Source organism: Heteronotia binoei, chromosome 21, assembly GCF_032191835.1.
Source record: "Heteronotia binoei isolate CCM8104 ecotype False Entrance Well chromosome 21, APGP_CSIRO_Hbin_v1, whole genome shotgun sequence".
Lineage (NCBI taxonomy): Eukaryota > Metazoa > Chordata > Lepidosauria > Squamata > Gekkonidae > Heteronotia > Heteronotia binoei.
In genome coordinates this window covers 41,217,269-41,243,733 of record NC_083243.1, presented here as the reverse complement: position 1 = coordinate 41,243,733, position 26,465 = coordinate 41,217,269, and the positions used below count along the sequence as shown (strand labels likewise).

At 43.0% G+C, this 26,465-nt stretch overlaps 1 protein-coding gene across 2 annotated transcripts; it reads left to right on the top strand.

Annotated features, from left to right (window-relative positions):
* Positions 1-26,465, top strand: ZC3H14 (zinc finger CCCH-type containing 14). 2 transcript variants are annotated; one of them, XM_060261516.1, is made up of 17 exons: positions 1-144; positions 3,955-3,997; positions 5,354-5,468; positions 8,114-8,154; positions 9,843-10,038; positions 11,412-11,829; positions 15,310-15,485; positions 17,237-17,337; positions 17,741-17,896; positions 18,619-18,693; positions 20,147-20,306; positions 21,399-21,622; positions 23,828-23,945; positions 24,207-24,343; positions 25,123-25,217; positions 25,634-25,740; positions 26,183-26,465. In XM_060261516.1, exons 1-17 carry the CDS (start codon positions 109-111, stop codon positions 26,187-26,189), a joined length of 2,205 nt encoding a protein of 734 aa, XP_060117499.1. In that variant the 5' UTR covers positions 1-108; the 3' UTR covers positions 26,190-26,465. The 2 variants fall into 2 exon arrangements, with proteins under 2 accessions (XP_060117499.1, XP_060117498.1); XM_060261515.1 differs by having other exon boundaries at positions 23,825-23,945.

Genomic DNA, 26,465 nt, shown 5'->3' with positions numbered 1-26,465 from the left:
CCCAGGAGCGTCACGCTCTCCCAAGGCCTTGAGTCGGGCCTAGTTTTGTTTTTGCTCTTTTCTTCCCGGTAGTCGCGGGGCTGGCGACACTTGGCGGAGTCGGTGGCCATGGAGATCGGCACCGAGATCAGCCGCAAGATTCGGGTGAGGAAGCGAGGGAGCGCGAGGGGAGAGGCGGCGGCTGGGCTGAGGGGATGCGGGGCGGCGGGGCGGCGTGAAAGGGGCTTTTCGTCACCCTCCGCTTCCTTCTCCCACTTCGCTTGCTGCTCTGGGCCCAGACCCAACCCCTCTTCTCTGCCGGGCTGCGGGCAGCTTCTCTGGGGCTGCCGCCGGGACCCAAACCCGGGCTCTTCAGCGCATGGGCCGAGGACCCCAGCCTTGGATCTCTATAGGCGGCCGGCGGGAATCACAGAAAGATTTAGAAATATATGTCTGCGCGGGTTCACACGTGCAACACGTGTCTGTCGCTCCGACGCCGGAGTAGCTCCTCTTAGCCGCCCCCGTGTAGATCATGTCAAAGTCTTTCTGAAGAAACTGCTGCTTTCAGCTCCCTCGTCCCTCTGTTAGGTTAACGTAGAAACATGGTTGGGGGAAGAAAGACACGCTTTTAAAAATTACACGAACAAAGTATTAACTATCGTTACAAAAAAGGAATTTCAGTATATTGATCATACAGCAATAAGACAAACAAAACTTAAACACTTTTGCTTTGGGGTTTCCATTCATTCTGGTACAATAGGGATGGCTTCCATCTCTGTAGATATACTTCATATGGATTGGTGCTTTTCAACCCGTTTTGTTTAAACAGAGAAATCTTACTCATATTTAGGGGGGGAAAATGTTTTCCCTGGAATGGGACGGGCTGCTAGGGGAGGGGCAGTGACCTAGAATCAGGCAATAGAATCATGGATGGTGAGACACGTTGCCATTGTTGTGTTGTGGTTACAATGCAGATGAGCACCTGGTTTCAGTTTGTCATGAAACTTTTCTGTGCCGCTTTGGGCAAATAGTTCTCTCTCAGCTTAACATAAATCAAGGAGTGATTTTTGTGAGGAGGGAAGAACTGTGTGTGTGCCATCAGGAGCAAGAAAATGCTAGACATCAAATGAAATTTTAGTGGTTAAATATAGAATTGGACAACAGGTAAGATATTCAGGCACACCCCACCTTAAAGTATGGAAGCGCATAAACAGATGACCCCAAGTGTAGGAACCCATATGACAGATAACATTTAGGCTAATAAGGTCACTATAGCCCAGTATTATCCTAAAGAGCAGTTTCAGGTTTCTGAATAGCTAATAATGCTTACAATAAGACTACTATACATTTTATTTCTGCAAACAACTGATTTTTATTTATTTATTAAATGTGCATGTTCTTCTTTGCTGTCTTCAGAAAAATAATTTTCCTTTCAGCTAGTATTTTTAAAAATGAACGCAAGACTGACTAAAATTTTAACTTTGTTTACAAAAAATAGATACTGTCCATAATTTCTACCTTGTACAGAGTTTACAAAACCTGGCGAATCCATAACAATTACAAATGGATGACAATAGAAATTAAGCCTGCAGACTTTGCAAGATAAAACATCCCCAATTCCAATATGAGTATGATCACTACGTACCAGTGCATTTCTGTGGAAGTTACATAACGGGTAGAATGGGTTATGCAGAAGTAACATAACCTAAAAGTAGTCAATATTCGTATTAACTAAAAGTAGTCAATATTTTATTTATTTATTTAATTTATATCCTGCCCTCCCTGCCGAAGCTCAGGGCGTCTAATATTCTGTATTATGAAGCTGAATATTGTGGAAGGGGAAATGGGGATTACACCACTGGACCCATCTCAATTCAGATTCTTTGCACAGAGCATAACAACATATGCAGAAGCTTGTTGTATCAGGCCTATAAATGGGGTGGAGCCTGAGGCAGCTTTTGCTGTCTCCCTGCTCCCATTTAAATGAGGGATAGGGGAAGGTCATTGCCACACTGCCCCTTCCATCAGCCCTGCTGGGAGAGGCAGCTTCTGAGCAAGGTCGCACCGCCTCTTTTGTCCGCCCAGGTCCTTGGCAGGCGAAAGGGGCGGTGCATCCCGGTTGCTGTCAGGCCATGGACTGGTACTGGTTCGCAGCTTGGTGGTTGGGGATCTCTGGCCTAGTTATTGAGAAGCAGTTCTCCCAGGGTGTAGATTCAATATTCCATCTCTGTGGGAACAAACTCACAGTACAGATATCCTTATCTTATTATTAGCTACACAGTGTTAACAGTTTAGTCACTCAGAAATCAACAACCCTCACATGTCCCTGTTCTATAATACAGATATCTTTTGTGTAACTTTGTAGAATAGGTAGCATCATTTGAAATGTATCTTTTTGGAAAGTGCTGTCAAGTTGCAGCTGACATGGTAATGCAGTAGGGTTTTCGAGGCAAGAAACATTCCGGGGTAGCTTGCTATTGCCTGCCTTTTGCATAGCAACCATAGACTTCCCTGGAGGTCTCCCATCCCATTACTAACCAGGGGTGACCCTAATTAGCTTCCAAGATCTGATGAGACTGGGCTAGCCTGGGCTATCCAGGCCATATATATCCCCCCAAAAAAAGCATTAAGTAGCCATATGAAGTTACTACCTTTCCAGTGCCACCTTAAGTAGTTTTATGCCTTTCTCAATTTATTAAAGTCAGCAGGCTTAGATGTGTTGTACTTAGGGCCCTCCAAGTAAGGGCGAAATGTACCTTACATATAAGTATATCAGAGGGAGAAGTATTTCACAGGAAATAAAATATTTTTGCTTTCTTAGCACAAGCAACAGTTTGTGGAGGAACATATTATTGTGTAAACTGTGACAAAATCATTGTGCAAACTCCCAAGGATTTTGGTTTTATTTGTGTGTTAGGTTTTCATAATTTTTGCTACTATTTTTCCTTGCAAGAATGTTCTTTTTTGTAAAACAGATTATCCTCCATAGATGTTTGGTAGGTTTAAGGCAGGGGTGGGGAACCCTTTTTTCTGCCAAGGGCCATTTGAATATTTATAACTGTCATTTGCGGGCCATACAAAATTATCAATTTAACAAACAGTGCTTCGCCAAGGGAGAACGATTCAGGCTGGCAAAATTAATGCAAATAATTGTTTTTCTATTTGAAGTCATGTGGGGCGAGCCTAATTTGGTGTACCCCCTGGCCTGCCACCCTAGGCAAATGCCTAGATCCAAGCCTTTTTTTGTAGAAAAAGCCCAGCAGGAACTCATTAGCATATTAGACCAAATCCCCTAATATTAGCATATCAGGCCACACCATCTGGGATAATCAAGTGCAAATTGAACTGGTGTTTGCTGCCATTCCTCCCTCCTTCCCTTCATGCAGAAAATGCAGCTGCTCCCAGCAGACCTTTAAAGGCACCCACATACCCCAGCAGCAGTCCTTTGCAATGGCCACCACTCAGGCTCTCCGAGGGCCAGACCAAGTGATCTCAAGGGCTGCAAACGGCCCTCAGGCCTGACGTTCCCCACCCTTGGTTTAAGGAAATTCACAAAGCAGATACTCTATGCCTCCAGAATACCCTTTGTTTTGCAAAATTGCCCTTTGGTCTTCAAAACTGAAGTTTGCTAGTATTCAACAATATAACCAGAAAAGAACTGAGTTCCTTTATGTTTAAGAGTTATATACAATTCCAAATAAGTTTATGGGAGTTGGTTCCTAAATAAGTGAGCAAAGTATTGCCGTCTCAAAGCAATAGATGTCCATGAAAGCTATTCCATTGTTCAATACTGCCCTTGTTTTTGCTACTCTGATTTGACTAGACATGACTATAAGCCTGGCAGCAAGCTACTTTGTTGGTCTTAAAGGAGCCAGTGGACAAAATTTGTTCTGTAAGAGTTAAGTTGTGTTTGGGGTTTAGAGTCTTTTGCTTGAAAATTTACAGCCTGAAATTACTTTTTAAATCTTCTTTTAGAGTGCTATAAAGGGAAAATTACAGGAACTGGGAGCATATGTTGGTAAGTTTCACAATAGCTTTGGTTGTTCTCAGTGAAAATAGAACATTGTGTTAATTCATGCACACCATCCTATATGTACATATGTGCAAATCAACTCTTCTTTGTTATGACAGCAAGTCATGTATTCTGAAATGTAACCACAGTGTTTTGTACAGCACTTTCCACTTTATCATCATGGTAGAATAAATTGAACCTGTTGAATTCCTGCGTATGTAGTTATTAAATGTCCTGAGAATCTGTTAAAGAAAAAGGGAGGCAGCCCTACTGCAACTAGCAGCTTCCCCTCTTCCTATTTCTCATGTCTTTTTAAGTGTAAACCCTTGGAAACAAATACAAAGTATAAAACACCATGTTGGTATTGCACAAATAATTTTATAAGTAGAAAAGCAGATATGGTACCAGTGCTAAGATACACTACACATAATGTAACAGATATGGTCTTCCTTTCTCGAGATTTTTAAGAGGAAACTCAAAAAGTAAACTGGAAAAGCCTAACATCAGACTTAGTACACAGAATCTGTACTCTTATATTTATGCTTTAAATGCAAACCTCCTTCCATGGAATTCCAGTGATAGAAAATTATCATGATAGTTGGTTTCACAAGTTTCTGGTTGATGACATCTCCATCAGATTATTCTTCTTCATTTATATTATTCTTTTTATTGTGCAGCACATAATTAAACCTATCCCAAAAGGGCCATTTTGCCTGTAAGAACTGTATACAGGCCATCTTTGGTAGGGATTTTTTTGGGGGGAGGGGATCACCACAGCCCTATAAATTGCACTTGGGAAACTTCTGTCTGCCATAAAGCTCCAGAAGGAAGAGTTCTGTTTTGAAATGTGTGTGCTCCATATTTAATATACTCTCTTCTGTCATTTTTCTAGTAAAACTGGAAAAAATATTTTGCTGACCCCTTGGGGAAATAGACTATTTACTTGAAATGTGTGTGTTACCCGAACTCTTCAGCTATGTTCAGAACAAGCTGTGCAAGTCTTTTGGCTTGTCAGCTCCTCCTCCCAGATGTAGTTTTGAAGCTGAAGACTTTATATTCCCAACATAATTTATTGTGATTTCTGAATTTGACAAAATGGCAAACTATGCTTTCTGCCTTTACATACAAATCGGGATTAAACAGAACTTTCAAGGTTTGTTCTTAGAGTCTCTGACTGGTCTCTGACCATGGAACACATGATGCAGTAAACTTCCTGCAGCTAAGCAGTTCCTTAGTGGACCAAGGCCTGGATGGGAGACCAGCTGAGAATCTTGTCTCGCCTGCCTTAAATCCATGGAAGAATGGTGTTGTATATTTATGCAAATCCTAAAGAATAATATTAGTGGTATTTCTTTAAATTAGATGAAGAACTTCCTGATTATATCATGGTCATGGTGGCTAACAAGAAAAGTCAGGAACAGATGACGGAGGACCTTTCCCTCTTTCTAGGAAACAATACTGTGAGATTTACTGTATGGTACGTTCATTATTTATTTAATCACATGAATACCAGTGTAGTCCAAAGCGCTCGCCTAAATCCATGATCGTAGGAAGCTGTAACTCCAGTTAGAATTTCTGCTAAGTTTTTTCATTGTAAAACTTTCTTTCTATACAGGTATATGTCACTAGCTGTATCTAGACAAACATGACCATTCCACGTAGAAACATGAATGCAGATGGCCAGGAGAGGGTACTTGGATGATATCCACAGCTGCTGGGCATAGGCATTTGTCCTGGGGCCTCATAAGGTGTGCGGGGGACACAACTGTCTAGATATAGAACAAAATAGGAGTCAGTTGCACCTTTAAGACCAACTTAGTTTTATTCAGAACGTAAGCTTTCGTGTGCTTTCATAAGCTTTCAGGGGACTGCCCTGAGCCCGTAAGCTTCCAGGGGACCGCCCTGAGCCCGTATGGGAAAGGGCAGAATATAAATCGACCAACTAAATAAATAAACTGACAGGAGAAACTTCTGGGAAAGAAATGCCTTCTTTTTGCCCCAGGTAATTAACAGGCATTCTCACATTCTGACATGTTACTGTTTTATGGTTTCCCACGCTAATGCAACCCAGATCAAAGGTTTTCTGAATTTGTTAATTTTACTATTCTTCTATTGGTTTTCAACTTTGTACCACTTTAGTTTTTAACTTTGTTCCAAACCCCACCAGCTATATGTGGCTCTGCTTACTGTATCTCATTCCTCGTCTGAAGAAGTGTGCATGCACATGAAAAGTTACATTCTGAATAAAACTTAGTTGGTCTTAAAGGTGCAGTTGACTCCTATTTTGTTCTGCATCTACAGATAGTTGTTGATCTTGCCCTTTTGCGGGGTGGCACTTGCAGAAGGCCTGGCTTCGATGAGCGAAGCTGTTGTGGCAGAGCATAGAGGGAGAGGCAGTCCTGGAGATATGGGGAACCAAGTCCATGAAGGGCTTTGCATGTGATAGCCCATAGCTGACTTTGAGCTGGTAACAAGCAGGCACCCAATGGAGGGTCTGCAGAATGGAAGTAATATGCATGTTATGCCTTGCTTTGATAATAACAGGGCAGCAGCATTTTGCGATATCCCCCTCCATGCACGGCTGCTTATTCTTCCACTTCTGCATGCTGATAATGTTATGTGTGTGTTTGTTTACTTCAAAATATATATCCTGCAATTCCTTTACACAAAAGTTCAGGCAGTTTATGGCCATTGGCTCTTCAAAGCCATTGCTTGCATCCAGCATTCTGGTAGGCAGAGTTTGAGGCCTGTCCCAAACCTAAGGAGCATTCCTATGGAAGTGGCTCTTTTTCTAGAGCAGACAACACTTTGGTTGGAGGAAGAGTGCTAAGCCTAGAGGAAGGCTTCAGCCGTTGCTGAGCAAGCCAATAAAGACAGTTCCAGTCATGTCATAACAAGCCATTTATAATGGCAGAATCAAGCAGCATCCCCCAGTACTCACAGACAGCTACATACATCCACAGAAGCATGAACAAAAAGAGTAGTTTTGATATGGTAACTAAAGACTAGGAGACAGGTGAGTAGCTATGGTGTGAGAATTCCATAAATGATACGCTACTGTTGAAAAGACCAGTTTCCTGCTAGCCACCCATCTCATCTCTGAGAGACACAATCTCACTTGGTGGGAAGATATATAAGGGAGTAAAGATCCTTTAAACTGAGATAGTCACAAATTGTCAAGGGCTTTAAAGGTGACAACCAGCACTCTTGAGTTATGTTCAGGATCAAAACAAATGTGAACCTCTTTTATTACTGGCAAAATATGTTCTGAGTAACTAGCACCAGTTAGTAATCTAGCTGCTGTATTTTGCACTAAGCAAAGCTTCTGAACAGTCTTCTTAGGCAGCCCCAAGTAGAGTGCAGTGCAGTAGTTCTTTTTTGATGTGATCAGAGGATAGGGAACCAGGGGCCAGACCATGCTTGTCACACTAGCTAAAGTTTGGCAAAGGGCTTAAGTGTCACAGAGGAGACCTGTACCTTTGTTTGTCAGCATCGATCCAGTAGCCCACCAGAGCTGCCAATTCAGCCCTGCAGTGGGATGCAGTCCCGTCCAAAACAGTCTGATCCCTTAATCCCAGATGTATAATATCATTGATCAGCAGCAACTGGGTCTTGTATGGACTGAACTCCAGCTAGCCTGTTACCTCTTTGAGCTACAAGCTCAGAGTGTCTAATGACTCACCTGATTCAGCGAAAGTGGAAAAGTAGAATTCACTGTCATCAGCCTATTGATGACACCTCTTCCCAAAATCTCTGGAAGACCTTTCACAGCAGCTTCATGGGGTACAAGTGACAACTGTGGAGGACATTACAGCAGAGGTTCCAGTGATCCAAATTCTTTATCTGTTGGTGTTGATAAAATGGTTGTATGAGAAAACAACCTGATGACATTTATAGCCCTGAGTAGTATGTGACTTTGAGAGCTTCATAACTAATGGAAGGGTTTGAAGTCAGGTCTCTAGTGTTCAGCCTAACAGTGTCTCACACTGGTCCCTTTGCATGTTCCTCTTTGATGGCAGAGGTCACTATAAAGAGTACAATATGCCTTCAGAAGCTTCATTGAAAAAATTCACAAAGTAGGTTAAATAATTTTCTTTCTCCCCCCCCCCCCTTCCCCCACAGGCTTCATGGCGTGTTAGACAAACTCCGGTCTGTAACTACAGGTAAGTAAAGGAAAGTTCCTGTAACTGGAAAGGAAAACCTTCAGTTAGAGAGAATGTTCAGATATATTCACAAACAATTTTAACAAGATCTTTTTTAGAAGCTTTGGGGCTGTGAACAGACAAAACAACTTTCTGCAAACCTGAGTAAAGCCTTAAGTTTGCAGAAAAATCTGAAATCTAAAAAAAAAGGGGGGGAGGGGAGACACTTGGGAATAAATCTGTTCAGATAATATAAGCAGTGTCTGTAGCTTTAAGAGAGAAAAAAATGCCGTCAGTAAAGGCTTATTAGGCAACCTCAATAGTATTGTTGATTTTTTTTGGTTTCTGTCAATAAAAGACAGGAAGAGAGGGCAGAGGCCTTTCCAAGGCTGTTTTGGCCTTTGAGAGAGGACTCACTGGGACCAGGCCTGGAAGCTACCACTAGGGGACTTGCTAGCACTCAACTTGCATTTCTCACCTAGGCCTGGCTGCTGTTCAGCAGCAGCCATTGCATAAAAGGCAGTGTGGTGTAACAGCATTTCAGAGACTCAAGTTCAAGTCTCTAATCTGCCATGGTAGCTCACTGGGTGACTAATAAGCTTCCAGTTACACATTCTCCACCTATCTTACAGTTATTGTGAAGATAAAATGAAGGAGAATGATATATAAACTGCTTTGGGTTCCCAGTATAGAGAAAGGCAGGGTATAAATGCAGTAAATAAATAATATGGCTGAAGATGGGGTGGGGGAGATAAAAGGTAGGTCAGAAAGAGCGAAGGAAGCAGGAGAAGGACAAGGAATATGGGAATTGTCAGGTGGAAGGAAAGAGGGAATAGTGTGTTGAAGGAGATACAGGAGAAAGGGAGATGCCCCTCACAAGTTCTTGCAAGTACCCCACAGCACAGCTGGGCCTGAGCCTGACAGCTGGCACTGTACAACAAGCCAGAGTTTTCCTGTATGCCAGAGAAATGGAAGGAGAGAAAGCTGAAGATGGGGGGCAGGTGAAGGGAAGTTACCTGGAAAGTGGAAAGAAGGGAGCAAAGTAGGAAAAGAGGGGAGGGCATGGTGGCATTCAGGGAAGGGAAAGAGGGAATAGTGGAGTTCAAGTCCTTGTGGGTTCCCTATGTGTCCCTGTAATTGTTGTAGGAATCAAGACTTTAAAAGAGGTTCTTATCCAGTGGGAGAAAATACGTCTTTGAAAGCCTCTCTTGCTGTCCTGTTAATCAGACATAGTTGTCTTCTATTAAACTCTAAACCTAACAGAAAGAAAGTTGATTCGTTTGAAAAGTGGTGTTGGAGGAAAGTTTTACAGATACCATGGGGCTGCCGAAAAAGGCAAATAAGTGAGTTCTAGTTCAAATCAAACCTGAATGCTTCCTAGAATCTTGAATGATCCAACTGACCGTTCTTTGGTCACATTAAGAGAGGACAAGAGTCGGTGGGAAAGGCAGTAATGCTAGGAAGAGTTGCAGATGGCAGGAAGAGTAGAAGACCCAACATGAGATGGATTGACTCTGTAAAGGAAGCCATGGCCTTCAATCTGCAAGACCTGAGCTGTTAACGTTTTGTCGGGTTGCCATAAGTCAGGAAGCAGCTTGATGGCTCTTAACACATGGCTCAACATTAAAATCTACATCAGAAAACATTATGTGGCAATTTTGTAAACTGTTGTAACTTTAAGCTTAGATCAGATATGCTTCTTTTCCTAGATCCTCCCAGCCTAAAAACCTCAGAGTCTAACATTTTTGAGAACAACCTGTCTTTGGGCAAAAGTGCTTCAGCTGCGGGTGAGGAGAGGAGGGGGGAAGAAATCCTGCAGCCTCTTGCAGTCTCCAGTTCTTGGCCAGAAAGGACTGACACCAGAGTTTCAACTAGCTCCCAGGACCAGAGAGCCATTGCTTCCCGGTAAGGCTTTCACTTCAGACGTGGTTTAATGTATTAGTGGGACTGGGAGTTGGGAAGTCCCTGGTTTGGACCTCAGCACTGCCACAAACTCACTGGGAAGGCTTAGGTCAGTTGCTGTTTTTCGGTCTTTGTTTGCAGTAAGGAACTACCATGAAAAAATGGTAGTTGTGGACTAGAGGGAGGATTGTTTGTTTCTGCTATATGTGGGATTAGGGCTTTTTTTGTAGCAGGAACTCCTTTACATATTAGGCCACACACCTCTGATATAGCCATTCGTCTAAGACAGGGGTGGCCAACGGTAGCTCTCCAGATGTTTTTTGCCTACAGCTCCCATCAGCCCCAGGCAGCATGACCAATGGCTGAGGCTGATGGGAGTTGTAGGCAAAAAACATCTGGAGAGCTACCGTTGGCCACCCCTGCTCTAAGAGCTTACAGTAGGCCCCGTACTAAGAGCCCTGTAAGCTCTTGGAGGATTGGCTACATCAGGGGTGTGTGGCCTAATATGCAAAGGAGTTCCTGTTACAGAAAAGCCCTGTGTGGGATACAGGGTTCTTCCCAGCAGTTTAATCCTCACAGCAACCCTCTAAGGAAGGCTCACCTGAGAGAACAAGGGTCACTTGCACAAGGTCACCTAATCACCTTCATAGTTAAGTATGGAATTGAATCTTGATTTTATTGTTCCTAGACCACTGCTGTCTGCTATCTAAATAAACACTATCTCAATATGAACCTGAAAGAAGTCTTGCTTGGACAGAGCAACTAGTCCAGCATTCCGTTCCCCTTCTGGCCAGCCAAATGCCCCTGGTAGGGAATGATAAGGAGGGCTTTGTATGTTCTTTGTTCCCAAGACTCAGTACGCTACAGAGGTGTAGTCTAGCATATCTGCTAGTAAATATTGCAGCTGTTCTTGGCAAAAAGCGCTGACTGTTTTGAGAGCAGTGGGAAATGACTAACTGTGAGATGGAAGACACAGCCCTTCATCAGTATCTTCTGCTCGACACTCATTAAAATGAGTGGGATCTGTGGCAACCTATCGTGCTATACAAAAGCTTCTTCCTCTATGTAATTTACCAGAAAAATATGATGATGTAAGATGATCCCCCCCCCCCCCAAAATAGTGTTTTATTACTGTATTGAAACTTCTGTGTGAATTTAAGATGATCCCCTCTTTTTCTTGAAAGCAGATGTTAAGAAAAGCCTAGTTTTCCTTTCAAGTAAATAGGGTATATTGGATCTGACTTACTGAAAGAGAATATGAAATTCCTAGGGCTTAAAAGGGGTGTCTTTTTTCTTCAGTTCCCCCTTAAGTTTTTCTTCTAAGGTATTATTTTTATATAGGAAAGTGACTTGATATTCTGTCGTCTCTCCCACAGGCAGTCTTGCCAAGATGGCTCCACCTCCCTCTTGATGTCCACTGTGAAACCTCTAAGGGAACTGTCACCCTTGGAAGCCGTAATTGATATTAAGCCTGAACCGGACGATCTCATTGACGAAGACCTCAATTTTATGCAGGAGAATCGGTTGCCTCGGAAGAAGCCCCTGGTCACCGTGACTTACGGCTCTTCTCGTCCGTCTGTTGAAATCTACCGGCCACCGGCTAGTCGAAGCTCAGAGACTGTCCTTTTGCAGAGGCTGCCACAGCAGAGCAACATTCAGACTGGCAAGCCGCTCGAGACTCAGGGCAGCAGGTCACTGGAAGCTCTCCCACTCTGCGATCCAGCTGCATTTGGCAGCTTGGCCGAGAGTTACGGGGCCCCTCCCAGACTGAACGCTGATAAAATTAGCTTTGAGGTAAGAATGTAAGCCCAGACTATGCTGGTATTTAACACGTACTCAACAAACGGAGGTCACCATGGACACCTGGAGTCCCCTGTTGCTAAACTTAGCTTGGGTGATCAAAAATACTCTCATAGCTGGCATCTGAGCTTTGTGGCATCCAGACTTCAGCACTTCAGTGCCTTGGAGGTGAAATGTGTGTGTGTGTTAGCCTTAAATAGAAGTAGGAAGTGGCATAGTTGTGGTCTTGTATGATTGTCCTGTAGAACTTGAGCTTGCCAAGGCACGTTTAATACCTAATGTTAAGCCATTGGTTTCAACCTTTATCCTTTCAGTGAAGCCATAACACATTGCTGTGTCTGCTGTAGAACCCCTTTGGCTCAAATATGCTTCTGAAGGTAATCTTGGGTGTTCAGGCAGTCAACACAACACCCCACTGCCTTGTGTTCCAGTAGCATCCCTTTGAACAACTCCAGCAGCCAGTCTTCTGTGGCTATGCGTTTTGAGGAAGAAGTTCAGTCACAGTAGGGGTAGTCACACTGTTTCTTGGGGAAGCTGGACTGTAATTACTAACGTTTTCTTTGAGGAGCTTTGATTAACTTTCAAGGGAATTCGAGGGCCTGGTTTGAAAAACACCATACTAAGACTTGATGGTTAAGGTGAAAACAACCTTGCTTATTCATCTGACAGCCATTGTTAGTCCCCTGTATGCCTTAATGTTGGGTTGAGTGAATCCTGGCTTTCAGCTCCCTGAATATTTTAGCATTTTTCATTGAGTCAGCCTTCCATCAGACTGTCCATCGAGTCTCTGGCCTTTTGTTACCTAAAGAGAACTGTCATAGAGGAAGCAAGATAGTACTGAATAATCATTAGGAGGGGCAATAGTTCGACAGTAAAGCTCACGTTTTGCCAAATGCAGAAGGTCCCATACTCAGCCTTTGGTATCTCCCTTTAAAAGTGCTTCTGGTATCTGGCAGTGGGAAAGACAGGGTTTTTTCCCTGAGAGCTACTGTCTGCCAGAGCAACTATCGCTGACCTTTGTGGGCCAGTGGTCTGATTCTGTATAAGGCAAGGCAAATGCATGTGCTAATTCAGAGGGAACACAGATACAGCTTCTTTCAGCTGAAGGTTTTTGGTGGCTAGTTCTTGGCACTGAGGCCTTACTTTCCTCCAAAAGTATTCCCTGAGCTTTTTGCTGTGGCAAATAATCCATTATTCCAAGTCAGGTCAGTTGCAGAACAACAAACAAGTGTCTTACTTTGAAGCAAACCCTCTAAAATAGTGTGAAATGTACAAGGCTTTTAAAATTGGAATCGCAATGGAGTTCCCACTCAGGAAGCTTTTGGCTTATCTTTCTGCTTCATATCCCTGACTGATAAGGAGGATGAGAAATTACCCTCTTCATATTCAAACATTTGATACCTGGGCCTCTCCCATCGTCTAGCCAGCACTGTTTTCATCCCTTGCATCAAAGGATGTGTTACTAAGTTAGATATCAGGAACACTCACCCTTCACAACAAATCCTTCATCTTAACAGTTGTTCTTATGGAATTGAGCTCTTTGACAACTGTGTTGAAGCTTCTTGCAGCCTGTCGCAGTGTTATTTATTTTCCTCCATTATGAATGTGGCTATCAATTCCACCCTCTTTCTGCCATGTAATTAAGGGCTTCTAGTGTCCCCTGTGTGATAGGGCGATAGGACCATCCATGTCATCACATTCTGGGGTTCATCAGGTTGCATTGGGTAAGGATGAGTAAGTGGTTGGGCGTGTAAATAGAGTTGCTTGTTTAACACAGTTCTGAATGTTCTGTATTTCATGCAGAATCTAATAATAGCTTTTACATTTGGAATCTGAAAATCTGTTTCCTTTGGGAGGAAATTTTTCTGACCTTCCTGGGTAAGGAAGGTACATAGTTTCCATATATACACGGAAATGTATGCATAATGTTTTTGTAGGATCTGTTCAGGGAATGGGGATTTCTGTACATGCTTTACTACCCTTTTCACATAGTGGTTAGCCAGGCACACACCTGCCCCCAAATGTTTTCTTTTTCTGTCCCTCCCTTATCTATGTCCCTTCTGCCATCGTGTGTTTTATGTTCTAAAAAACCCTCAAACAAATATTAGTTCTGTAAAATTTCTAGTCCTGGTTTTACAACTGTGTATGTGAATCATGCAACTTGAAGCAAAACAAGTGAGGGGTTTATTAATTTTTTTGATTTCTACCATTCATGGCTTTAAGAATTCTGGAATTTTAGTGCAAAATGCAAGCTATCCTGAGGTATTTATCTGCTTTTTATTTTCCATTTCCTTTTTTTCAGCTGCAGCTTCTATAGAGCTGTCCCTTCCCTTCCCCTTTCAGTTCTCACTTCGAAGAGTCACTGAGGATCAGTGTAACGAACTTGGAGAGCCAGGTTCAAATCCTGAGCAGTCATGGAACCTGTTGTTATTTGCCGAGCCAGTCAATATCTGCCAGCCTAGCTTAGTGCCTAGAATCGAGATCAATGGGGAAAATCCTAGCTTGTGAATTTGTTGAAGGAAGAGTGAAATACAGTGTGGCATACTTTTAAAAATCAAGCCAAATAACTTGTTGTTGCTATAGTAATTACAGGTTAGGATGAAAAGGCAAGGCAGAGTAGCTGTCAGAGGAAAAGGAGAGGATGAAGGAAAGGTCAGAATCAGCCTCTTAGGAAAATGTTTGTCAGTTATTTTGGAGTTGCTTTTCCTTTCCTTTTGTACCCGTAAAAGCTCTTTGATTTACGAATCTTGACAAGCGCAAGACCTTTCTTCCCTCCCTCTCTCTCCCCCCCTTCCCTCTCAAGGGCTAAAAAGGCTGAGACAAATTTCATGATTTCTAGAGTGATCTCAGGATCCTTTATCACTGAGCAAAAGAGCCGGGGTCTCTGGAGTATGGCAGAACGATTGGTTGAATAAAGGCTTGATATAATAATCCCTCATAACCTCAATAAAATCTGCATTCCAGCAGAGCATGAAAGGATGTATCAATCCTGTTAAGGTCCCAAGGGCAGATTCTCAGTGTGGGGGTTGCTTTAAGTATGGAGCAGGGAGTGGGTCTGCTTGATCCACTGGGTCACATCCAGCTCTCATTCTAGAACTGCCCTCTTGAGGCAGCGAGCAAAATGAGAAGGAGAATCTGGCTGTGATTGGTACAGTAAATATGATGTAATACTGAGTTATACACATACTGCTGTCCTAATATAGAGCCATATAGACATTTTCCCCCTATTTCTGGACTTTTACACAACAGTGGATTTTTTAAATTTAGGATGAAAATTACATTCTCCCCCTTTTTTAAATTTAGGATGAAAATTACATTCTCCCCCTTGTTGTTCTAGAGATTACAGGTGTCTTCAGGGCTTTCAGCTTGTCCAGTTTTTGCCTTTTTGACTCTGAGACACAAAAATTGAGAATTTTCCCTTTGTTTTTCATTCAGATAAAATCAATGATTATTGAACTGCCCTTTTGCTTGCAGGAAGAAAACTCCAGGAAAAGGAAGCTTCCAGTTGTGAGCTCAGTGGTCCGAGTGAAACGGTTCAGCAATGAAGGGGGAGAGGAAGAGGAGGAGGAGGAGGAGGAAGAGGAAGATTATGGCCTGCGACTGGGAGGCATTTCCAGCAGCGTGTCTGTCCCTGCAAAGCCTGAAAGAAGGTACTGGAAGATCTACATGTTTGTTTGTTTTACAAAAGCCACTAGATGGAAATATTAAAATAGAAACATCGATGTCCTGAGATTTATGCTGAAGTGCGTGGGAACGTGAGACCTTTCCATGGAGCCGGTCCCAAACTATTCTTGAATGCAAGATGGTACAATGCAGGATCAAGTTTATGCTATAGAACTCTCCTACAAATATAAATATATATATATATATATTAGAAGTATTCTTTGGGTTTATGTGATACGATTTGATTATTTAATGCATGTTTTACAACAGATTATTGCTTGCTTTGCTCGTAATGGAGGGAGAAAAGCATCTCAGCCTTAATTTTGCTATGATTCAAATGCTTTTAAGCTAGAGGTTGTGTTCACATAGAAGGGTTGGGGAGGGGCCATCATTCAGTGGTAGAGCCTCTGGTTGACATGTGAAAGGTCCCAGGTTCAGTCCCTGGCATCTCCAGTTGAAAAGATCAGGTAATATGAAAGGCCTCTGCCAGTCTGAGTAGACACTTCTGACCTTGATGGTTATTATTATTATTATTATTATTATTAAATTTTATTTGTATCCCGCCCTCCCCGCCAAGGCGGCTCAGGGCGGCTAACAGCATCTATACATGTACAACAATAGGTAATAGATAAAACTTAGTTAACAATAAAAACATCTAAACATTATAAAAACCCGTTAATAATTAAAAATTTTTTAAAATTCACAGTTTGAGTTAAATTAATCTGGCAGCATAATAATATTCTGACGCTGGTGCCTGCCAGTTTAAGTATCTATACTGACGAGAGTCTTGAGACACGGCTACTCTAGGTCCTAATTCAGTAGCCGGCATACGCTTGTTTAAAGAGGATCGTTTTGCAGGCCCTGCGGAATTGGTCGAGATTCCGCAGGGCCCGCACCTCCTCTGGGAGCTGATTCCATAGGACCGGGGCCGCAGCTGAAAAGGCCTGCACTCTGGTGTTTTGCAGCTTGACTTCTCTCGGTCCAGGGATAATCATTTTGTTTTTCCCAACTGATCTCAGTGCCCTCTGGTCTGATTCAGTATAAGGCAGCTTCACAGGTTCATGTGGTCGGAGAGATTTATAGTAAAATGCCCACCCCGGTCTTCATTGCTGCCAGAACAGAGGTCCAATTTTTGAAATTCCTGGGCAGTTCAGCATGTGTTCACCTTATTCTTGTAGAGCTGTCCACTGTCTAAATCTCCCTCTGAGGTGAATATAAGACTCTTTATAAAGAGAGCAGTTTAGTGATTCAGTTTGTAGGCATTTGGTCTACAGAGAAGAAGAAGAGATTGGATTTATATCCTGCCCTTCACCACTCAAAGGAGTCTCCTTTCCCTTTCCCTCCCCACAACAGACACCCTGTGAGGTAGGTGGAGCTGAGAGAGCTCTAACAGAAACTGCTCTTGATGGGAACAGCTCTTTGAGAACTTGTGACTGACTCAAGGTCACAGCAGCAACTGCAAGTGGAAGAGTGGGGAATCAAACCCAGTTCTCCCAGATAAGATTCTGCACACTTAACCACTACACCAAACTGTCTCTCAGTAGTACAGAATGGGGGATGGGGGTGGGAATACCTGAACAGAGGTGAATCTCCAGACTCTTGTGGCTCCCAGAGGTGAATCTCCAGACTCTCTTGGACATGACAATAGACTATATGCTTTATATTGCAAAAGGAAAAAAAAGAATGTAATGATACTGTTAATTCCTTTGCCTGTATTTCTTGGGTTCATTCTTTCTAGGCCTTCACTGCCACCTTCCAAACAAGCCAATAAGAATTTAATATTGAAAGCAATATCTGAAGCTCAGGAGTCGGTTACAAAGACAACCAATTATGCTACAGGTAATCAGTTATTTATGTTTGGCAACAATACATGATCTCTGAACCTAGCTTTGAGAGCAGAATTCTTCCTCCCACCCTGTACAGCCCCACATTTTGACCCTTCTGATGTTTCTGGGCTCCACAAACCAATGGGGCTACAGTTTTAGGGGGCACAGAAGGCTGCAACAGAAGAGGGAAAGTAGGAAAGTTTCTGTTTACGTAGCACAGCTCTGCTTGCATTGCGTAAGATTTGAGCTCTACGTTTCCTTCCCCTGAAAACTCCAGGCATTAATCTGAAAGCCAAACTCTCTTTCATTAGAAACTGCTATTATTTTGTCCCATTTTAATCAGGAGGTTTAGAAAACATAATTTCTTAAGAGTTCAGGCACAAGTGAACCGCATAACTCTCTTGATTTGTGGAAAGTTCCACCAAAACAGACAGTTCCCGTGGCTCCCAGAACACGAACTACCCATGATGAAGCCATCCTAGAAATGATGAACATCCAGAACCGGTCATCCAGAGTGGACACCCAGGTACAGGAAGAGGAGCCAAAGGAACAGATGCTGGGGAGAGTTCCAGGTAATACTGTGTCGCCATATGAAAGGAAACACTTTTCCCCGAGGGCTTGTGTCAGGCTAATTCCAGCTGCCATGTGGGCTGTTGTAGTACAGCCTGTTCCGTGTTATTTACTGGTTGACATCTCAGCTCTTGGGTTCTCACATGCCTCTCACTGTGAAGAGAAACTAGCACCTAATCCTTGTTTGTTTAAATACATTATCTGCCTGATTCCACCCCCCCCCCAAAAAAAAATATTCCTTTTTTAAATATAACATGCAAATGTTGCTAAAATTTATATCTATCACATTCTACAGAGAACATTGTGGCAATTGCCCTCGCCTTCCTTCCCCAATCCATGCAAAGGAATTGGTGGCAGAAGACTTAGTTGTGGCATCAAGAGGTGATGCTGTTCATGAAGGAATGAGGAAGGATCCCTTTTGATTTGAAAACAGGCGTCTCCTTGACCCTGTGAGATAAAACCAGATATTATGGTGACGAAGAGGAGTCTTTCATTAGGCTGAATCCAGAAAGATCATGTCCAAAGAGGCTGATAGAGGGAGAGAGAGAAATCCACAGCCATTGGCACATTTTGTAGGATTCCGATGAACTGGATTGCAAGGGGAGCAAATTTGTCTTGTGGAAAGAAAGGCACTTCTGAAGGATAGAGTTTAGGGGTGCATTTCCCAGCATGCATCTCAGTTTGGCTTGAACTGGCAATCTTTTTCAATCTGTGTTTATTTTAGGAGCTGAGCAAAGGCAGCTCTTCTCCCGCCTCCAGGTCGAACCAGGCATTGAAGCAACATGGCAGAAGACCTCAGGTTAGCCAGAGACCTTTGACAAAAAACAAGTTTGCCTAGTGTTCCGGTCACATTCTCAGTGGTCTTTATATTTTGGGCATAAAATAGAATGTGTGAAAGGTTAATGGGCTAAGAGCCTACTTTCACATCCTTCCTGTGTTACTCACCCTCCCCCCACCACCTGTTTTTTTTCCTGGGGAAATGGGATTTGACTTCTGCTGCAGTATGTCATATCATCTGCTGCTTTCAGCACCAAAAAGGAACAGTCTACATCCATCTTTATGTGTCTGTTTCTGATGATGACACTGTTTTTTTGTGGTGAAGAAAGAAGTATCTGATGAAGTGTGTGTGAACTCTTGGAAGCCCATGCCCAGAATAAAACTCTGTTGGTCTTAATGGTGCCACTTGGCTCAAGCTTTGTTCAAAGAAGTATAAGGCACAACATCCTGTAGAACACATTTAATGGAGAGGCCTATTTAATAGAGACGTTCAGTGAGCATGGATGTATTGTCAGTTGTATCCTAAAGGTCCACCGGAAATTCCTCTGTACAAGTCCCCCTTCACTGACTGGCTAGATCAAGCAAATATTCTTTTGTCCATGTGCCTTCCATTTTAGTGGAATTAATTCTGGTACTGTACCAACACTACTAGTGCTGATGAATACTATCTTGGTTCCAACATTTGGTTTTTCTAAAATATATTTCCAAACAAAGGATTGGTATGGGGGGGAGGGGCTTTTGTCAGCTCTTGAGTAACTATTGCTGCTATGTTGCAAGTAATGGCTCAGGGATTAGCCACCCTGTTGACACTACTCCCCCCCCCTTTATTTTTATCCCAAGTACCAACCACACGTCTGTGCCACTTACTTTGGCCAGCTACGTAATGGCAAAAAAAGGATTCAGTAACCATAGTAGTTTCTTGGGGGTAATGCATGCCTGGCTCCCGCATTCTCCCTGGCTCCGTACACTCCTAGTTTGGTGTAGTGGTTAAGTGTGCGGACTCTTATTTGGGAGAACTGGGTTTGATTCCCCATTCCTCCACTTACAGCTGCTGGAATGGCCTTGGGTCAGCCACAGCTATTGCAGGAGTTGTCCTTGAAAGGGCAGCTGCAGTGAGAGCCCTCTCAGCCCCACCCACTTCACAGGGTATCTGTTGTGTGAGGGGGAGATATAGGAGATTGTAAGCCGCTCTGAGTCTCTGATTCAGAGAGAAGGGCGGGATATAAATCTGCAGTCTTCTTCTTCTCCCCTTTTTGAAATGTAGAATAACTGGCTCCAAGGCCAGAAGAAAGAGTGTGGTGCCAGAGATACATGTCCAGCCATGCTAGAGCAAGGCCATCTGCCTTAAGCCCAGTGACTATGTCCCTGCTGACATGCCCCTTCAAACATGTGCTTGTCTTGTCTTACGCTCCTCCCCGTTTTCTGATTGCACCATAATAACCTTTACCATTTCCACCCTTTCCCTCTGCCCTTAGATTATTACGACTTGGAATCAGTGGTCCACACAGACACAAGGTCATTTATCTTGAAGAAGCCTAAGTTGGCTGAGGAGGCTGTGGTGCCCCAGAACGTGGAAGTGGGGAAGAGAACCGCAGAGCCCTTGCAGGCACTTTCAGGGCGACTTATACAGACACGGTAAGAAGTGGCTCCCTGGGATTTTTCCCCATGTCACTACTCTTGGAGATCATTCAGCCAAGGAGATTACAAATAATGAGTTTTGGTCTCAGGCACAGCCTGCAGAAACATCCCCTGCTGCAGTGTTGTGGGTTTTTGAGAACAGGACTCTTGTTTTGTTATAGGGGTAATGGTCACAGAGAATGGCACTTTGTTTTCTTCACTCACTTGTTTTACCTGCCCTCAAACAGTTCATTATGGCCCTTTAGGCAACTCATTCCCAAACCGCATGCTTTGAGGGAATTTCTTGAGTGTTGTGAAAATAATCTGATTTTCTTAAAGGCTTCCGGGAACCCAAAGCCCTGTTCCAAAGCAGTGGGAATCAGGTACCTGTGTCCTGTCTCTGTGCTGGTTGTCATAAGAGTCATTTTGGATGCAGAGAGGCAACAGGATTTCTTACCCTGATAGGCTTGCTGTTGAATCTCTTCATAGGTTATGGCTCTGGGCTTGTCTCTGCCCATCCAGGAAGCACACCCAGAACAGAGACTCATGTAGAAACATAGGAGGGGGACCCTTTAATGAGAGCCAGTTTGGTGTAGTGGTTAAGTGCACAGACTTACCTGGGAGAACTGGGTTTGATTCCCCACTCCTCCACTTGCAGCTGCTGGAATGGCCTTGGGTCAGCCATAGCTCTCACAGAGTTGTTCTTGAAAGGGCAGCTGGTGTAAAAGCTCTCTCAGCCCAATCTTCCTCACAGGGTGTCTGTTGTGGGTGGTGGGGAGGTAAAGGAGATTGTGACTGCTCTGAGACTCTGGGATTCAGAGTGAAGTGCAGGATATAAATCCAGTATCATCATCTTCTTTTTCATTGTAAAAGTAAACTTTTTGGTACGTAAGAGTAATGAGTGCCTCCCATTTTATGATGGGGGCAAGTGCCCCTAAACTATTTAGGCCTTTAAATAGAGCTTTGAAAAGTCAAGGCCCCAGCCTCTTGTAAATGAAATATCCTTCTGTTGTGAATTGTGCCAGATTGCGGAGTTGTGTTGATGTGACTGTGCTCTATTATTCTGCTGTCTCTTTCAAGTAGCTGTGACCTTTCTCCCATCTTTTGTAGAGAGCAGCTTGTGCAGCCCGAGAAGCCAGCTAGCCCCAAGTTCATAGTCACTTTGGATGGTGTGCCCAGCCCTCCTGGGTACTTATCGGATCAAGAGGAGGAGGAAATGAGTCTTATGGAAGGAGTCAGACCAGTCCCCCCCAAAGCATCAGCCAATAAGGGATTAAGAAGCCTTCGAGCACAGCAGATGCACATTATCTCCCGACAGCTGGAGAGCGCTGATGGTAACCCTCTAGTCTGCAGTGGATAAGCCTCTTTGGGGTAGCCTGATTGAGAAGCATCCTTGTTAGTCTCCTTTCTAATTGGGGCAGAAGTGCAATGACTGAGGTGCAAAACAGATTCCCTTTCTGTCAGACATCTCTGTACTGCATGTAACTTCAGGGTCATGGGTCCATTTTATTGGCCTTAGTTGATGACTTTCAGACTGTGTTCCAGGGATGCCTGGAGTCTGTGAGGAGCTCATCACTGAGCAGAAATCGCTAATGATGAACAGCCTTCCCTGTATGGTCTTGGCTGTGTTTAAGGTTTCCTTCTTGTTTGACTTGGGGCACTGCTGATGCCCAGAGGTCTGTGCATGCTGTCCTGGGCTATGGCCCAGAATCTTCTGCAAGGCACTGCGATTAAGCAGCAGGCGCCTGGTATGTGTGTGTGTTGGGGTGGGGGGGGGGGGGGGAGACAGGACAGACAATTCAACATGAGGGTTCTTCCAGTGCAGAAAGCTTGAAATTGTCTGGTTGCTCTGTTCAAATTTTTTGTCCATTTTATTTTCTGTGCTGCCTTTGTGAGAAAATGAAACTAGCTTGCATTGCCTTCCCATTTTACTGTCCCATGGTATTTGCAGTGTTCTGTTTCTGTCCTGGAAGAAGCTGGATGACAGCATTAAATCTTGGCCTATTATGGACAACTAAGCGGTTTACACACATTTCTTCACTATATTTATTGTCTGCCTTTTAGCCGTTGTAGTTCCCAAGATTGTTGATGACCAGACAAAATGCAAATATAAAGCAATTGTGATGGTGGCAGCCAGGGACACCATAGTATGTTGTATGTATGTATGTGAGTGCGAGATGTTCAGTCCATTTCTGTGGCACACTCAATGCTGTGGCTTTTGCTGCTTCACATGGTCAGGTTGGGGAAATGGCCCTCCCCTCACCTGCTGGTTTATGAGGACAGATTTAGATTTTGCTTGGTGGTTATGGAGATTCTGAATGTTGTCAGAACCACGCACAGGGAAACAGCAAAGGATGCTTCATCTTGCAGTTTTCAGTCAAATAGTGGGTGTATTTGCAATGTTGCCTGTAGAAAACTTGGGCATTTACAACTGTTAATACCATAAATATGTCAAATATAGCTATGGTATATGCTAAGTTATGAATGATGAATTTTGTGTTGTTAAAGCAGTAAAATTAGTATGGGTTTGCTATAACACTTAAGTATTGCATATATTTCAATTCCCCCCCCCCCAAAAAAAAAATCTGTCCTTCTCCCCCCCCCCCCTTCCCAGTAACCCCATTATTTCCCCGGGTTCCAAATTTCTGGAAATTTTACATCTCTAGTAACAACTTGAAAGATATCCAGGAGAAACCAAAACTAAAATGAAACAAGAAAACATATAATGTGAAGTCTGTCAGGGAGAAGGGAGGGTTTAGAATTGTCTTATAGCCCTATTTGTTTTGTAGTTTAAATATAGGAAAATAGATAAAGATACAGGTTTGTGGGTTTTCTTCTAAAGAAATTCTCACCCCTTTAATGTTTCACTATTGCTCATCTTGTCTTCCTCACACCTTTTCCCAGATTAGCAGTAGCTCCCTAATCCCAGCCTAGATTAATGTTGTGCCATTCTTTTATAGATTTGTTGGTTTGTTTATTTTTTTTCTCCCAAGATAAGCAATCTTTAGATGGAGTTGTGTAGTGGAAATAACTATCAAGGTAGTGGAAATAACTGTCTTTGATAGTATAAGCCAGCATTTTAAGAGAGGCAAACTAAGACAATATCAGTTACACCATTAAGCAAACTGAGGTGGCTCCCGTATGTGGCAGTTTTTGGGCACCATAAAGGGGAAAGACAAATGGCCAGTTATTTAAATTTTTTGCTCCTAAGCATTTTCACTTTGGGTTCCAAAATGCCTTGCGCTATTGGATGAGTTCTGAATGCTTTTTGGGAAGTGTCACAAGGAGGGGGGTTGTAATACCCCTAAAAAAGTTTAAACTCCCCTTGGTGGGCTTTTAATTATTCCAAATTTAACAGTGATATGAGTTATTGGATGTCTTCCCATACAATCTCTTTTGAAGGAGTCCCATTAATGCCAGTGCTTGGTTTCAGTTTGTATAGATAAGATTTCCAATGCAAACATCCTCACATGTGAACAGTGGGACTCAGAATTCAGCTTGGGTGCTGAGATAATGCCTCTGTTTTCTTTCCACAGTAGAGATTGCGGAGATGGCCAGTCTTCAGAAAGCAGAGAAAGTCTCAGAGCGCTGCAAGTACTGGCCTGCCTGCAAAAATGGAGATGAATGTGCCTTCCATCATCCTACTCTGCCATGCAAGTTAGTGCCAAAAAGCTTCTTGGGGCTATGGGTCAGCCTCCCGGCCTCCAGTAAAAAGCATCTGCAATAGTTAGGACTGGAGGCTATCAGAATTTATTCAGTTCTGCTGTCGGCATGGGGGACTGGGGAAAAGCCTTGGGTGCGCTGCTCAGAAAGCTTTGCTAGCCAAGGAGGGGTTAGGGCTGCCTTGGGCTCTTGGACGGAGCCTTATTGTAAAAGTTTAGTCTGCAAATATTGTTCTTGTTCTTCTCTAAATTTCAGAGCTTTTCCCAATTGCAAATTTGCTGACAAGTGCTTGTTCATCCATCCAAACTGCAAATACGATGCCAAGTGCAGTAAGCCAGACTGCCCTTATACTCATGCCAGCCGGCGGACTCCACTGCCACCTTCCAAACCAGGTAAAGGCCCCTTACCATTCCAGGCTTGCTGGGGTAGATACGTATGATCTGAGAGTGCTACCCAGTTGGAATGTGATCCCATGGAGCCAAAGATTTAATCTCTAGAGTTGGAAGGGGCCTTGGGATCATCTAGTCCAATCCCCCTGCCGACACAGGTTTAAACAAAGCAGTATACAGTGGTACAGTACCTCACATTCTGTACTTCTGCCAATACAGCCTAAAATCACAGTAGTCTTTCTTACCACTGCATCACACTGCTGGTTCAGATCCTTTTCACAGGTGGCATTAGCCATCCAGGTTTTACCCATCTGATATTTGTATAACTGATTTTTACTATCTAAGTCAATGCTTTACACTTGTCCCTATTAAACGTCAATTTTTATTTGCCTGGGTGCAGTCCTCCATCCTATTCAAGTCCAGCTGCATCCTGTTTCTACCCTGAGGTCTAAACTACCCCACCCAGTTTAATATCATCTGCAAACTTGATGAGCATATTCCAAATCCCCTTATTCCCCCTTATTCTGAGTGTGATTTCGACCATTCTTTCTTGTTTCACCTTCTTTGAAATTTGTCAAGGAGCTGAATTTTTATTGGAGCTGACAAGTTGTGAGCTCCCTTCCTTGAATGGAAAGGGTACCATTAGCTCTAACCCTTGATTTCTAGAAATTACATCAACTTGTTATTGACATGGGATGTTTGTTTGGAAGAACTGTGCTTTTTTTAGCAAAGCATACTTTTGTGCCTGGCACTTCTTTAACTTCTCTTAATTGGTGTCACAGCCCCACCTCCAGTACCACCAGCATCTTCTACCAGCCAGCTCTGCCGATTTTTCCCTGCATGTAAGAAAATGGAATGTCCATTCTACCATCCAAAAGTAAGTGCCATATTTTAGTTTCCTTCTACAGCAAGATTCTAAAATGAAGGCCTCGTTACCATCGATTAGTGGCTCATGCTTAATAGGACTGACGTTCATGGATGCTGGCTTGTAGACATTTGCATTCTGGTAGTCAAGAATTAGTGCAGCATCTTCATAATTACATATTCAGAAGTATCTTGTGTTGTATTGTGCTTGTGGCATTGGCACTTTGCCTCCTCATGCCTTGGATGATACACAGTGGGGCAAGAACAGAAAGAGAGAGAGAGAGAGAGAAGGGAAAAAAAACAGTGTAGTGTTGTGTCCTTGGTAGAGAGTAGGATTGGGAAGATTGTCTGTCTGCCTATCTATATGAGAACTACTTCAATTGAACTTTTTCAGTAGCATTTTCTGACTCTTTCCCTCCCTCTTTTTAGCATTGTCGGTTTAACACTCAGTGTACCAGAGCAGACTGCACATTCTACCATCCTTCTGTTTCTGTACCACCACGTCATGCCTTGAAGTGGACTCGAACTCAGACCAGGTAGTTATAATTTTTCTCTGTCAAGTCATACTTGCTAACCTAACCATGCAGTTGCAGGATCAATGTCAATGCATTTTCTGCATTTTTAATACATCATGCCTGATACTTTTTGTATTGTTTCTAATTTTTGTAATCTTAGTTCTGTTGCATTGCTTATTAGATGTCTATTTGATTGCATTCTTTTAAACCATGTAATCTGCCTGCAGCCTCAGTGAGAAAGGTGAATTGTAAATAAGCAAAAGGCATGTGGCAAAAAAAAAAGAGGCAAGAAACTTGAATAGTTCTTAATCACATGTTGAAAATATCATTTTTTAACATTTCATTCTGCCTAAATTTGAAGTATTTGGGATTTGGTGATGGTTAGTGTAGAACAGTAATTGTTGCATTATGTTTACAGAGACACAAAATGTGCTGATTGTGTCTTTTTGTTTCTCTCCTGCAGTGAATAATCATCACACAACCCATTGAATTTTCGCTGTTGCGCTATGATGGAAATGTTGATGGAACCAAGATGCTGTAAAAGTTACATCCAATATGCCAAGCCTTGAATATATATTGTTTCATAAAATGAAGTTGATTGCATACTTGAAATGTGTCCTTTGAAAAACTTGTATATTTAATTGCTGATTTTACACATTTCTAATGTAAAGAGATGTATGTGTAGGGAAGAGAATTTTACTTTAACCTTAATTAAAGCATCACGACACGGATTTTTATCCTTCTAA